We start from the raw sequence: 11,948 nt of genomic DNA, 5'->3' as shown, positions 1-11,948 counted from the left end.
ACCACCCTCCCAGCCCGATCCGACGGTCCAAAGCCACCCCAGACCCCCATCCAACCGTCCGCCCTAGGGTAAATCCCTCCCCAAAGCCCCCGCCACGCACTATATAAGGCTCCCTCTTCTCGCTGCTCCAACCCTAGCCGCACAGCGCCCATTCTCGCATCCCCCTTCCGCCGCGCCGCCGCCGCCGCCGCCGCCGCCGGAGAAGATGGGTCGCGTGATCCGCGCGCAACGTAAGGGTGCGGGGTCCGTGTTCAAGTCCCACACCCACCACCGCAAGGGCCCCGCCCGCTTCCGCTCCCTCGACTTCGGCGAGCGCAACGGGTACCTCAAGGGCGTCGTCACCGACGTCATCCACGACCCCGGCCGCGGCGCGCCGCTCGCCAAGGTCACCTTCCGCCACCCCTTCAGGTACAAGCACCAGAAGGAGCTCTTCGTCGCCGCCGAGGGCATTTACACCGGCCAGTTCATCTACTGCGGCCGCCGCGCCACGCTCTCCATCGGCAACGTGCTGCCGCTGCGCGGTATCCCCGAGGGAGCCGTCGTCTGCAACGTCGAGCACCACGTCGGCGACCGCGGCGTCTTCGCCAGGGCCTCCGGGGACTACGCGATCGTCATCAGCCACAACCCCGACAACGGAACCTCCAGGTCCAAATCCCATCAGCTTCTATCTCCATTTTCCTTAAAATCATCATGAGATCTGATGTGCGGCCCCTGCTAGCGATTGTTTAACTAGATCTGATCTGGTGTGTTGTCATGGATTCGTGGTAGAATTTTGCTTCGTAGTGATGTTGCTCTGTTCTCGTCGCTTGTAGTCATATCTTTTAAATTTGTATGCTTGCGATTGATGATATTGTCAAGATGACTTAGTTGTGGATTGCTACTGGAGAGTAGGCATGGTGTTTAATTTATTGTTACATATGGTTGAAAATGAAATTGGCAAGAATCCATCCATTTTAAGCTGGTTCTATCAGTTTAATAGTTAGTATTTTTTAACATCAGTTTTGGTATAATGAGGATTTGGGTTTTTGTTTAACGTGTCTTGTTGGTTCTGTTCTGTTGATTATGAGCCTAACAGTTTGGTTTGCAATGTTGGCAAGTCTTATAAATTGTCATGTTTGTGGTTCTTATGTGTTCATAAGTGTTGATGATTTTGTTACTTGTTACCTATTCATGATCATGTAATGTTTGATATATCTTGTAGATGATGATTTGAGTCACAATGTATAGAACTTTGTTGATGTCACTGATCCTAATACATGTGCCTACTTGACAGCCTTTCATTTTGTCATTATTTTGCCCTTGTATTTGTGTTTCTGTGGTGTGTATGTCATTGTCTGTATGCAGCCATGATCTGAGGGTAGTCTTTTGCCTGGATGCAGCTACTCATATGTTTATGTTCTTGCAGGATCAAGCTCCCCTCTGGCGCCAAGAAGATTGTCCCCAGCAGCTGCCGTGCCATGATTGGTCAGGTTGCTGGTGGAGGCAGGACTGAGAAGCCCATGCTGAAGGCTGGTAACGCCTACCACAAGTACCGTGTGAAGAGGAACTGCTGGCCTAAGGTGCGTGGTGTGGCCATGAACCCCGTGGAGCATCCCCACGGAGGAGGTAACCACCAGCACATTGGTCACGCCTCCACTGTCCGCCGTGACGCACCCCCCGGCCAGAAGGTTGGTCTCATCGCTGCCAGGAGGACCGGTCGTCTCAGGGGCCAGGCTGCAGCCACTGCTGCCAAGTCCGACAAGGCCACTTAGAGTTACTGTTGTCGTATCTTTGTTTATCTATCTCCGCTGCTAGATGGTTGAAGGACATGTGTTCCAGTATGGATGTGTTGCCTGGTACTATGGTGAACCATTGTGTCAGTTTTCTTGGTCGCTGTCTGGATTTTACATTATGCCTAAAGAAGTTTTTGCCTGGATATTTCGTGCTAAATGGTATTGGTTTGTTAGGCCATGGAACTTCATTGTGCATGTTCGGATTCTTGCTTGCTTATCAATTTGGTTAATCGTGATTGTAGAATTTTGAGTGCGCTCTGGTGGAGCTCGTTGAAATGAATGAGAAATTAAAACTCCCAACAGATCTAAACAACACATGCTCGATGTTCATCTTAAAAAATACTACTCTCCCTATTATTTTTTCTATGCATCTAAATATATTGTATGTTTACATGTATGATCTTAGCAATTTGGAATTATGCATCTATAAACTTGGTAGAAAAGTTAAAATGACCTGCAATTTGGAACGGAGGGAGTATTTGACTAGTGATCAAGGATGTATTCAGATTATAATCTTTTAGAGCAATCTACATGTATAATAATATCTGTAAACTTAGAAAAGGTAAAATGACTTGCAATTTGGAATTATGCATCTATAAACTTAAAGTTAAAATGACTTGCAATTTGAAAAAGTTAAAATAACCTGCAATTTGGAACGGAGGGAGTATTTGACTAGTGATCAAGGATGTATTCAGATTATAATCTTTTAGAGCAAAGACCCAATTAGCCCAGTTTGTATTGAAATAATTTTTGTGCTTGGAATTCCAGTTCTGGCATCTTCATATCGCCAGCATATTATTCGGTTTACATGCCTATTTCCCAGCTTTAGACCTTCTGTTCAGTTTTTTCAAATTCTGAAGTAGTGATGCCACAATTTCTCTGATTTGCCCCCGCCACTTTCGTGTTTGGATATGAGCAAATACTGAACAACTTAGGGAATGATATTTTCAAGGGAACTTCCCCATGCAGGCATCCTTTGTCCGCATGTAAACCATGATAGAAGTTAGAACTGCGATTACCCACCCACACTGAACCTTAAAAAGACTTCTCCCCTTCAAATAATGCACAACAAACTAGTGCACAAGCCATCCTCTTCTGTAGATCCATTTAGCTACCACGCAGGATTGGTTGCCTTGTATCAAGAAATTAGCCCCGGACCCCATATTGTTTTGGGTGAGCAAGAGCTTTCTATTTGATCATCTAGCATTCCTTCTTGATTTCTTGTCACCCATGTAAAATGAGGGAGCGTGGTTGCCTATCTTAGCTTGCCACGGTTGCGTGTTAATATATAGGCCAATAGCCTAGAAATAGATTACAAGGTTTGGTTTCAATACATCTCGAAGATCAAGTAAACTACCTACCTTATCTATCTTAAACTCTTATCTCAACCGATTATAGATTCTCGGTGAGATATGTTACAAACCGAGATACACCAAGGTAAAACTCTATTTCTAACACCCTCCCTCAATCTAAACTTGTCTTCTTCCCTCAATCAAACTTGGAAGTAGGCAATGCTTTGGTGAAACCGTCTGCTACCTGATCTTGCGAAGGAATGAGCCCGACTGTTTTGCTGCCACTCGTTCTCGGATAAAATGGAAATCAATTTCAATGTATTTAGCTTGAGCATGGAAAACAAGGTTAGCTGAAAGATAAGTAGCTCCTAAATTATCACACCATAATTAAGGAACTTGTTGAAGCTGAATACCAAGTTCTACATGCAGTGACTCCATCCATATTAACTCTGCAGTAGCATTTGCCATCGACTTGTGTTCAGCTTCGGTACTAGACCATGAAATCGTTGCCTGTTTCCTAGCACTCCAAGAGATCAAGTTTGGTCCAAAAAGCACAGCAAAACCACCAGTGGATCTGTGGTCATCAACACTTCCAGCCCAATCCGCATTAGAGAATGCACTTAGTAAAATTGAGTTAGTAGCTCTAATTTTCAACCCAACATCAGCAGTAAACTTAACATATCTGAGTATCCACTTAATAGCCATCCAGTGAAGGCTTGTAGGAGTATGTAAAAATTGACATACCTTGTTAACTGCAAAGGCATGATCAGGTCGGGTTAATGTAAGATATTGGAGAGCTCCCACCACACTCCTGTACCGTGTACTGTCATCAGAACTCAAAGGTACTTCTTTATGTCTTGAGAGCTTCTCACTAGACGAAAGTGGTGTTATAGCCGGCTTGCAACTTTTTATTCCAACTCTATCAAGAATTTCCAACACATACTTTTCTTGGGACAGCAGAATACCATCCCTTCCCTTCTCAACCTGAACCCCTAAGAAGTAATGCAAATCTCCAAGATCCTTTAGCGCAAAGTCCACTTTTAGATCCTGTAGCAGGCTGTAATTGCTTCTTGAGAAGATCAAGTGACAATTATATCATCAACGTAAATAAGCATAAAAATCTCAACCTTACCTTTCCTATAGATGAACAGAGACATATCTGACTTGAAGACAAGAAACCCAAGATCAATCAATTTCGAACTCAATCTCGAGTACCAAGCTTCTGGAGCTTGCTGTAGACCACAAATGGCTTTGTCTAATTTGCACACATGATAAGGCAACTTACTATCCTCAAAACCCGAAGGTTGTCTCATAAAGACGACTTCTTCCAGAACACCATGCAAAAACATGTTCTGCACATCTTAAGCACCAACCCTTTGACACAGCCACAAACAACACCAATCTTACTGTGGCTATTTTCACAACGGGACTGGAGGTGTTCTCATAGTCTATACAAAATGTTGTTTAAAACCTTTAGCAACTAATATGGCTTTATATCTATCTATCTATCGATCCATTTGCCTTTTTCTTGATTATGTAAACCCATTTGCAATCAACTAAATTTATACCTTTCTTAGCAGGAACTAGATGCCATGTCTGATTCTTGATCAATGCATCAAATTCCTCCTTCGTAGCTCCTTTCCACTTTGAGTCATCCAAGGCTTCTTGCAATGTTTGAGGCTCACCTATGACACACAAGTTCCCAAAATGGACAGTCCTTCAATGAATTTTTTCGATTTTACTATACCACTTTGCAATTGGTGCTTGGTCTGGATGAAGGAGTAGGCAAAATTTCAGCTTTAGGTACTGGAGGTGGCGGCGAAGCAGCTGGAGGAGCAGGCGATCCGTCCGGCGCAGAGGATCCGCCTGAGCCGGTTGGTGGATTTCCCGCGCGGTGCACTGGTGTGGTGGGCGCAGCGCCGGCATGTGGCCCGTGTGGACTGGGCGCAACAGGAGATGCTGCCGGCGCTTCTGTCGATGTGGGATGCGACAACCTTGCCCCCCTGCGGCGAGTGCCCACTGGGTGCAGCAGGGATAGAGTCAGGGTAGCTAGCAGCCGGCGTATCTGCTCCAGGATCGGAGCCGTATCCTCTGAGGAAATCAACACCAGTTGCCGCGCTGGGATCTTTTGTGCTATCTGGATCCGTTGGATGAATTTCTTCATTGTGCAACGCAGAGGTGAAATTTATGCTTGGCTCCAACACAATTGAGACTTGTTGATTAGTGTCTTGCACATCACAAACACCACTAATCCCAGGGAAATTATCAGTAACATCTAGAACAACACTATTTACATCCCCATGATTTTGCAAATGGGCAGGAAGTAAAAGAATTTCCTATCTCCACCGAGATCTGGCATTTGGATGAAGATTGGCAAAGGGAAACACATATTCGTCAAATACAACATCCCTTGAGATGTACACATGTCCACTAGAGATATCCAGGCACTTGAATCCTTTGTGCATAGGATTGTAACCGAGGAAGGCACATCAAATGGATCTGAAGGAAGGTTTTCTTTGATTGAAGGGTCTAAAGTTTGGCCAGCATGCATAACCAAAGATGTGCAAGGAGGTGTAATCGGGTTGTTCCTTGAAGATACGCTCTAGGGGCGTATTGTAGTCAATGACCTTGCTTGGTAGGCGATTTATGAGATAGGTGGCAATTAGGAAAGCCTCGTCCTAGAATTTTAGGGGCACGGAGGCGTTGGCTAAGAGAGCAAGGCCTACTTCTATGATGTGGCAATGCTTCCTTTCAGCTAAGCCATTTTGTTGGTGAGCGTGTGGGCAGGATACATGATGGGCAATACCAATCTGTTGGAAGGAGTAGTTTAGCTTCTCGTACTCTCCTCCCCAATCACTTTGCTTAGTTAGGATGTTCCTGTTAAATTGGCGTTCAACAAGGCTTTGGAAATTGCGAAAGACTTGAAAAACGTCGGATTTTTTCTTTAAAAGGTACAACCATGTATATTTGTTAAAATCGCTGATAAAACTCACATAATAAGTATGTCGGCCTACATATGAAGGTGCTGGACCCCTCACATAAGAAAAGATCAAATCCAAGGGCATATATGACACACTGTGAGACCTTGGATATGGAAGCTGATGACTCTTAACTTGTTGACACGAATCACACACAGACTCGATGTTTTGATCACTAGAACAGGGAAGATCATTTTTTCTAACCACACGCTCAACTATTGGAAAAGCAGGAGGATCTAATCTACTATGCCACCTTGAAGAGGATGACTTATTTATGCCATAAACTTGCTTGAGACGACGAGCTCCAGAATAGGGTGATCCTAGAGGATATAGGCTGCCTTTGCATCTACCGCTATGAAGGATTTTCTTTGTGACATGATCCTTAATAAAAAAGGAATCAGGGTGAAATTCAAGGAAGGTGTTGTTATCAGATGTTAAATGATGGATAGAAACTAAATTTTTGCTAGCACTTGGAACATGAAGAACATCTTTTAGATGCAAGTTTCTGCTTGGGGTATGTAAAGTAGTGTGTCCAACATTACTGATTTTCATACCTGCCCCGCTCGCGGTGTGCACTTGGTCTTGTCCATGGTACTTGTCATGCGCTGTCAGATTCTCCAGGCTACTGGTTACGTGGTTAGATGCACCACTATCAGCATACCAGTTGGTGTCCACGCCCTAGCCAGTTGATACAGCACCTGCGGTCTTCGAGTTCTGCTAGTAGGATTCATCGTTGTCATACTTATGCCAACACCTGGATGCATCATGGCCCACCTTCTTGCATATCTGACAGGTGGTCTTCTCGCTCTTGGGCTTGGAGGAGCTCCTGGTGTTGCTGTTGTTGCGGTCATCGTTGCCACGACCACCACTATTGCCCTCACGACCACGGTTTGAACCACAGCCGCAGAAGCCACCACGCCCACGAGATGCTGAGTTGGCCGACAACTAGTAGCAGGAGTTGTAGTTTTCCTGGAACATCTCCAATCTCGTATCATAGTTAAGGATTTGAGAGTATAACTCACTTAGCGAGATGGGATCTGTATGCCCATCACCGAAGACACTAGCGGGTTGTAGTCCTAATCGAGCCCCGTGAGGATATGGGACACCATCTAGTCATCTTCAATCACCTTGCCTGCAGCCACGAGCTCATCACCATTTCCCTTCATCTTGGAGAAGTAGGCAGCCGCCGTCATGCCGCCCTTCTTGGTGTTTGCTAGCTACATGAGGAGATTAGTAACTCGTGCACGAGATTGTGCCGAGTACATGATCTCCAATGCCTTCCACACCTCTGCCGACGTGGTAAGTGTGGCAGCATGTCCAAGGACATCCTTGAAGAGAGAGTTGACGACGTAGGAGAGCAACTGCTGATCTTGCTGTAGCCATCTCTCATATGCAAGGTTGGAGACGATGCTCTTCGTCTTGTATTCCTTGGTGACCTCCGTAGTCATGGCCGGCGCGCACACAGATCCATATAGGATGTCGGTGAGCTGTGTGCCCCTGATTGCTGGCATGAGTCAAGCTTCCCAGAGAAGGAAATTGTCGCACGTCAACTTCTCCGAGACGGGACAATCGAGCGGTGGCAGAGGAGCGGAAGAGGAGGAAGAGGCCATCGGGTTTAGATGTGTTTTGGTGGAAGAAGGGCTCTGATCACCATGTAAAATGAGAGAACATGATTGCCTATCTTGGCTTGCCACGGTTGCGTGTTAATATAAGGCCAATAGTCTAGAGATAGATTACAAGGTTTGGTTTGAATATATATTGAAGATCAAATAAACTACCTACCTTATCTATCTCAAACTCTTATCTCAACCGTTTATAGATTCTCGGTGAGATATGTTACAAACCGAGATACACCAAAGTAAAACTCTATTTCTAACAACCCAATCCTTGCCAGAAAGAGATGCCTTTGGTGAGCCCCCTCGTATAAACCAGTAAAGCCCCATGATGTACATTGGTACGCTAGTTAGGCTGGTGTTCAACAGATTCGATTTGCCAATTGCCACCGTAAAGACAGTTTCCCACATTTCCAGTTCCAGGACTGCAACATCTGCTCCACTTGAATTAAGTCTTTAAGAGGTGGATTGTCATCTGCGTACTGAAGATGGGTTAATCCTCCCTCCAACGTATTGAACAGATCATGGTGGATAGAGTTTGCCTAGAGAAGTTGACTGGCATTCTGTTTCAGTTTTCAGAGCAACAAGCTGCCCTCTGTTGGCGAGGTTGTGCAGCTCGTATCGTACATCTGCTGATCTGCATCGTGTGGGGAAATAATCTCTCTTACAGTAATCTTCGCTGTACTGTTATTGAATGCAGAGTCCCTGTTCCATCAGTAACATTTCAAGTAGCATGATATTATCCTCGTAGCTGGTTGAAATTGGTGAAACATGGGGGCAGTCAGTCCTCCTAAATGCTGGGCCTAGTTGTCATCTCCTTTTTATCTAGTCGTTTAGGCCCATCCCGTAGGTGGACCGGAAGTTGGGCTGATGAAGAAGAGACCATCCCAATCACCCCGGTGGCCCTGCGGCACCTCGTCGGAGTGTGACCCCACCGGCGCCGGAGACGGCGAACCCAACGCCGAACCAACCCCAGCCTAATTCCGTCCCCCGCTGCTCGATCGCCCATCACAACGCGTAGGATCCAAGCGACCTTCCCCTCACCACGCCGAGCATGCAGGACCCGGTCGCGTCATGCTGACGACTCGCTCACGCGAGCCCCCCGGGCCCCGGTCGTTTCACACTCCGGTCATGTGGGCGCGCGTCGCCGGCGACACCGGGCTTCTACGTTAGGCCCTAAATGCGCGCAACATACGCCCGTCAGGCCGTCACGCACTTAAACTCGGTGTGTGGACTTGTGCACCAACTAGACGGCCGGCCGCGGCTGGTGTGGACTGCGTGGAGTGTGGACGCCGGTGCTTTCAGCTCCGCTAGCTCCAAAAGTCCTGCGCGATGGACCTACACTACACCTACTGCGGTACGGCACGATGATCAGATGACATGTATCTGCATCATTGCATGACAGCTCGTTAATTTCTTCAGGTTAACCAGTAGCACCTGTTCTCTCTCCTTGACACGTTGCCACGTGTACAGTAGCATCAGTTCAATCCACCGTGGCTTACCTGCTCCGCTTTTCGGTGGCCGCCGGCCGGCCGCGGTCACGACCTCACGGGGATCACGCCGCGGCCCACGCCGCCCGGCCCGGTCACTTCGAAACCCCAATCATCCGGGAGCCATCGGATGATATTTTCTTGCTAACTTCTACGGAGTATACTCTTGTTAGATGTACGTTGAGCTGATTTTTTCCTCGACAGACACTTGTGAATTAGCTCGGGTGTGCTTGTTGGCGGTGTGCTTTGGCGTACTCCACATTGATGCCCCCCATTAATCCGCTCACATGTCCACACCTACCCGTCGCCGCACACCTGGCCAGCTGGGGGTCTCCAGCTTTGTTTCCCTTTCCCCGCCTCGCCTCACCGACGCCGCCACGTTGGCCATGCCGCCGCCACGTCGGCACCCTCCCCCGTGACCTCCCCAGCCGCCGCGCCAACAGCGACGCCGCCTATATATACCGGCCGGGACCGAGAAGGGGTCCCCGTCGAGCCAGCTGAGCCGAGACTAGCTCGACGGCGCCGATCCAGGGTCACCGCGCGACGACGATGCCGCTGCAGAACGGCGCGCGGGCCGCGGCGGAGGCGCAGTGGCAGCACGGGAAGCCGGCGGCGCCGCCGAGGCGGCGCGCCGGCGCGGCGGTGGCGCTGCTGCTGCTCCGCGTGGCGGCGCTGTGCACCTCCGCGGCCGCGGCAGCGCTCGCGGCCACCCACGGCGCCGCGCTCCGCCGCGCGCCGTTCCGGTTCCTGCTGGCGGCCGACGCCATCGTGGCCGTCTACTCGGCGTTCGAGGCGGCCGCCGCGGCGTGGGAGGCGGCCACGGGCGCCACGCTGCTGCCGGAGGCCATGCAGCTCTGGTTCGACTTCGGACACGACCAGGTAGTAATAAGCCGCTGGCGTGCCGGCTCTTTCACATCTCGCACTCACGGCCCCAAACCTTTTGGAGACCACCTGAGCTGCGTCACGCTCACGTACATGCGCGCGCGCGCAGGGCTTCGGGTACATGGCGCTGGCGGCGGCGGCCGTCGCGGCGCGGGACGCGGCGTCGTGCGGCGGCGGCGGAGGAGGGCGGGAGTGGAGGAGCGCCGCCGGAGGCGCGGCGGCGTGCGCGCGGGCCGACGCCGCGGTGGCGCTCGGGTTCGCGGGGTTCGCGTTCCTGGCGCTGGCCGCGCTCGTCACCGGCTTCCGGGTCGCCCGCTTCCTCGCCACCGGCTCACGGTCCGCGCCGCCATCGACCTCCGACTACTGATCGGGCGTTCCGGTAGAGCTGATCGGACGAGCCGCTGGTAGGTAGTAGTATAGCGTGCTGTTGTGTGTGTGAACGGCGAGTGCTAGAGCAAAGTTGCTTTGGCAGCTGAAGAAAATCAAAGCACAGTGTTGGTTGCCTATAGTACTAGTTAGTTCTGTTTAGTTTTGTTTGGTTTTACGTGACTAAAGTTTACTCCTGTCACATCCTAAATATTAAATATAAGTTAATTACAAAACTAATTGCATCAATGAAAACTAATTCACGAGGCGATTCTATTAAGCTTAATTAGTTCATGATTTGATTTGACCTTATGTTAGCTACACAAAATATATGGTAATCGTGGATTAATTAGGCTTAATAGATTCATCTCGTGAATTAGCCATGGTTTATGCAATTAGTTTTATAATTAGTTCACGTTTAGTTTTTATAAACGTCCGATATGACATGATTAGTCCATAGATCCAAACTCCATAGATCCAAACACCCTTCAGTAAAATGAAAACTGAGTGCGTGTCAGATCAGTTTCAGGCCTTCAGCCATGCGTGCCGACGAAGAATGAAGATACAGGTGTTAAGTGTGCGTATATATATAGGGCGAGCGACTTCGAAAAATTTTCGGAATTCAAAATTCGAGTTACTATTCACAACACTATTCAAATTCGACGAACACTATTCAAATTCGCGGCACTATTTAAATTCAGCTCACTATTCAAATTCGGGAATATGAATAGTGCCCGAGCACTCACGGTGAGTGGGTGGAGCACCTACGGGTGGCGTCACTATTCAGCTACTATTCACTCACTATTGCGCATTATTGCGCTACTATTCGGGTCGCTTTCGGGGGATACGAGCACGCGCGGGTACGTGATTAGGTATATTCCTTAATTAAGACTATTCTCAGGATCTTTGCGGGTTGGCGAGACCGAAGATTCAGCCGGTCGTGCTGCTATGCTTGTGACAGTCCTACTCGGTACTCACCGCATGCCTCGCTGGCTCGCTTCAGAACCAGGCCAGCCCGGACTGCACCCTCACCGTCCCCAGCCACGCTCACACAGGACTCAGGCTCTACCGTCTCCCCAGGCAGTTCCACCCGAAGGGAACACTTCTCTGCGCACACAGGGTTCTCCTCAAACGCCGCTACCAGGGCTAACACGAGAACGACACGCGCAGAGGTTTCTCCTCTAGGGTCCCTAGCGTAGAGACATCGCCCCATAAGAACGAGCTTAAAGGAAGGCAGGGATGCTGCCAGGACAGCTTAATCCATTTCCACGGGACAAGCTTACATGCGGCTTTCCCTTTCGGGAAACCCCAAGCACTTAGCACAAACCTTGATTACCTTACAAACCGAGGGACGAGCTCCAACGGCCTCCCTTTATTATAGTAGTGGTAGTACAGAGGTGGAGTAATACAGCGGTAGATTCTAAAGTATGGTGGCTAATTCTTTCTCTCTCAGATAGTGTATTTCTTCATAATTGTACCATGTTTCTGAAGACCATATCGTAGGGAATTTATACGAACCTTTTATAATATATATATCATGACTTGCTGGTCTCTA

The 11,948-nt window shown here is 48.7% G+C and overlaps 2 protein-coding genes across 2 annotated transcripts; both read left to right on the top strand.

The window, feature by feature from the left end:
• Window positions 1–97: 97 nt before the first annotated feature.
• Window positions 98–1,955, top strand: LOC101782519 (60S ribosomal protein L8). Its single transcript, XM_004962655.2, has 2 exons — window positions 98–645; window positions 1,406–1,955. The coding sequence occupies exons 1-2, from the start codon at window positions 206–208 to the stop codon at window positions 1,749–1,751; spliced, it is 786 nt and encodes a 261-aa protein (XP_004962712.1). The 5' UTR covers window positions 98–205; the 3' UTR covers window positions 1,752–1,955.
• Window positions 1,956–8,619: 6,664 nt separating this feature from the next.
• Window positions 8,620–10,629, top strand: LOC101782111 (CASP-like protein 4C1). Its single transcript, XM_004962654.2, has 2 exons — window positions 8,620–10,024; window positions 10,137–10,629. The coding sequence occupies exons 1-2, from the start codon at window positions 9,695–9,697 to the stop codon at window positions 10,392–10,394; spliced, it is 588 nt and encodes a 195-aa protein (XP_004962711.1). The 5' UTR covers window positions 8,620–9,694; the 3' UTR covers window positions 10,395–10,629.
• The last annotated feature ends 1,319 nt before the right edge of the window (window positions 10,630–11,948 follow it).

This window comes from Setaria italica, chromosome III (assembly GCF_000263155.2).
Source record: "Setaria italica strain Yugu1 chromosome III, Setaria_italica_v2.0, whole genome shotgun sequence".
In the NCBI taxonomy this organism is placed as follows: Eukaryota; Viridiplantae; Streptophyta; class Magnoliopsida; order Poales; family Poaceae; genus Setaria; species Setaria italica.
The sequence above is the reverse complement of the archived record's forward strand: the minus strand, read 5'-3'. Positions and strand labels throughout refer to the sequence as shown.

What these genes read in the sequence shown, in the direction of transcription:
- LOC101782519 (XM_004962655.2), top strand. Translation starts at nt 206, where the DNA reads ATGGGTCGCGTGATCCGCGCGCAACGTAAGGGTGCGGGGTCCGTGTTC. An exon ending in CCCGACAACGGAACCTCCAG is followed by an intron (nt 646 to 1,405) that starts GTCCAAATCCCA and finishes ATGTTCTTGCAG; the next exon opens with GATCAAGCTCCCCTCTGGCG.
- LOC101782111 (XM_004962654.2), top strand. Translation starts at nt 9,695, where the DNA reads ATGCCGCTGCAGAACGGCGCGCGGGCCGCGGCGGAGGCGCAGTGGCAG. An exon ending in TCGACTTCGGACACGACCAG is followed by an intron (nt 10,025 to 10,136) that starts GTAGTAATAAGC and finishes GCGCGCGCGCAG; the next exon opens with GGCTTCGGGTACATGGCGCT.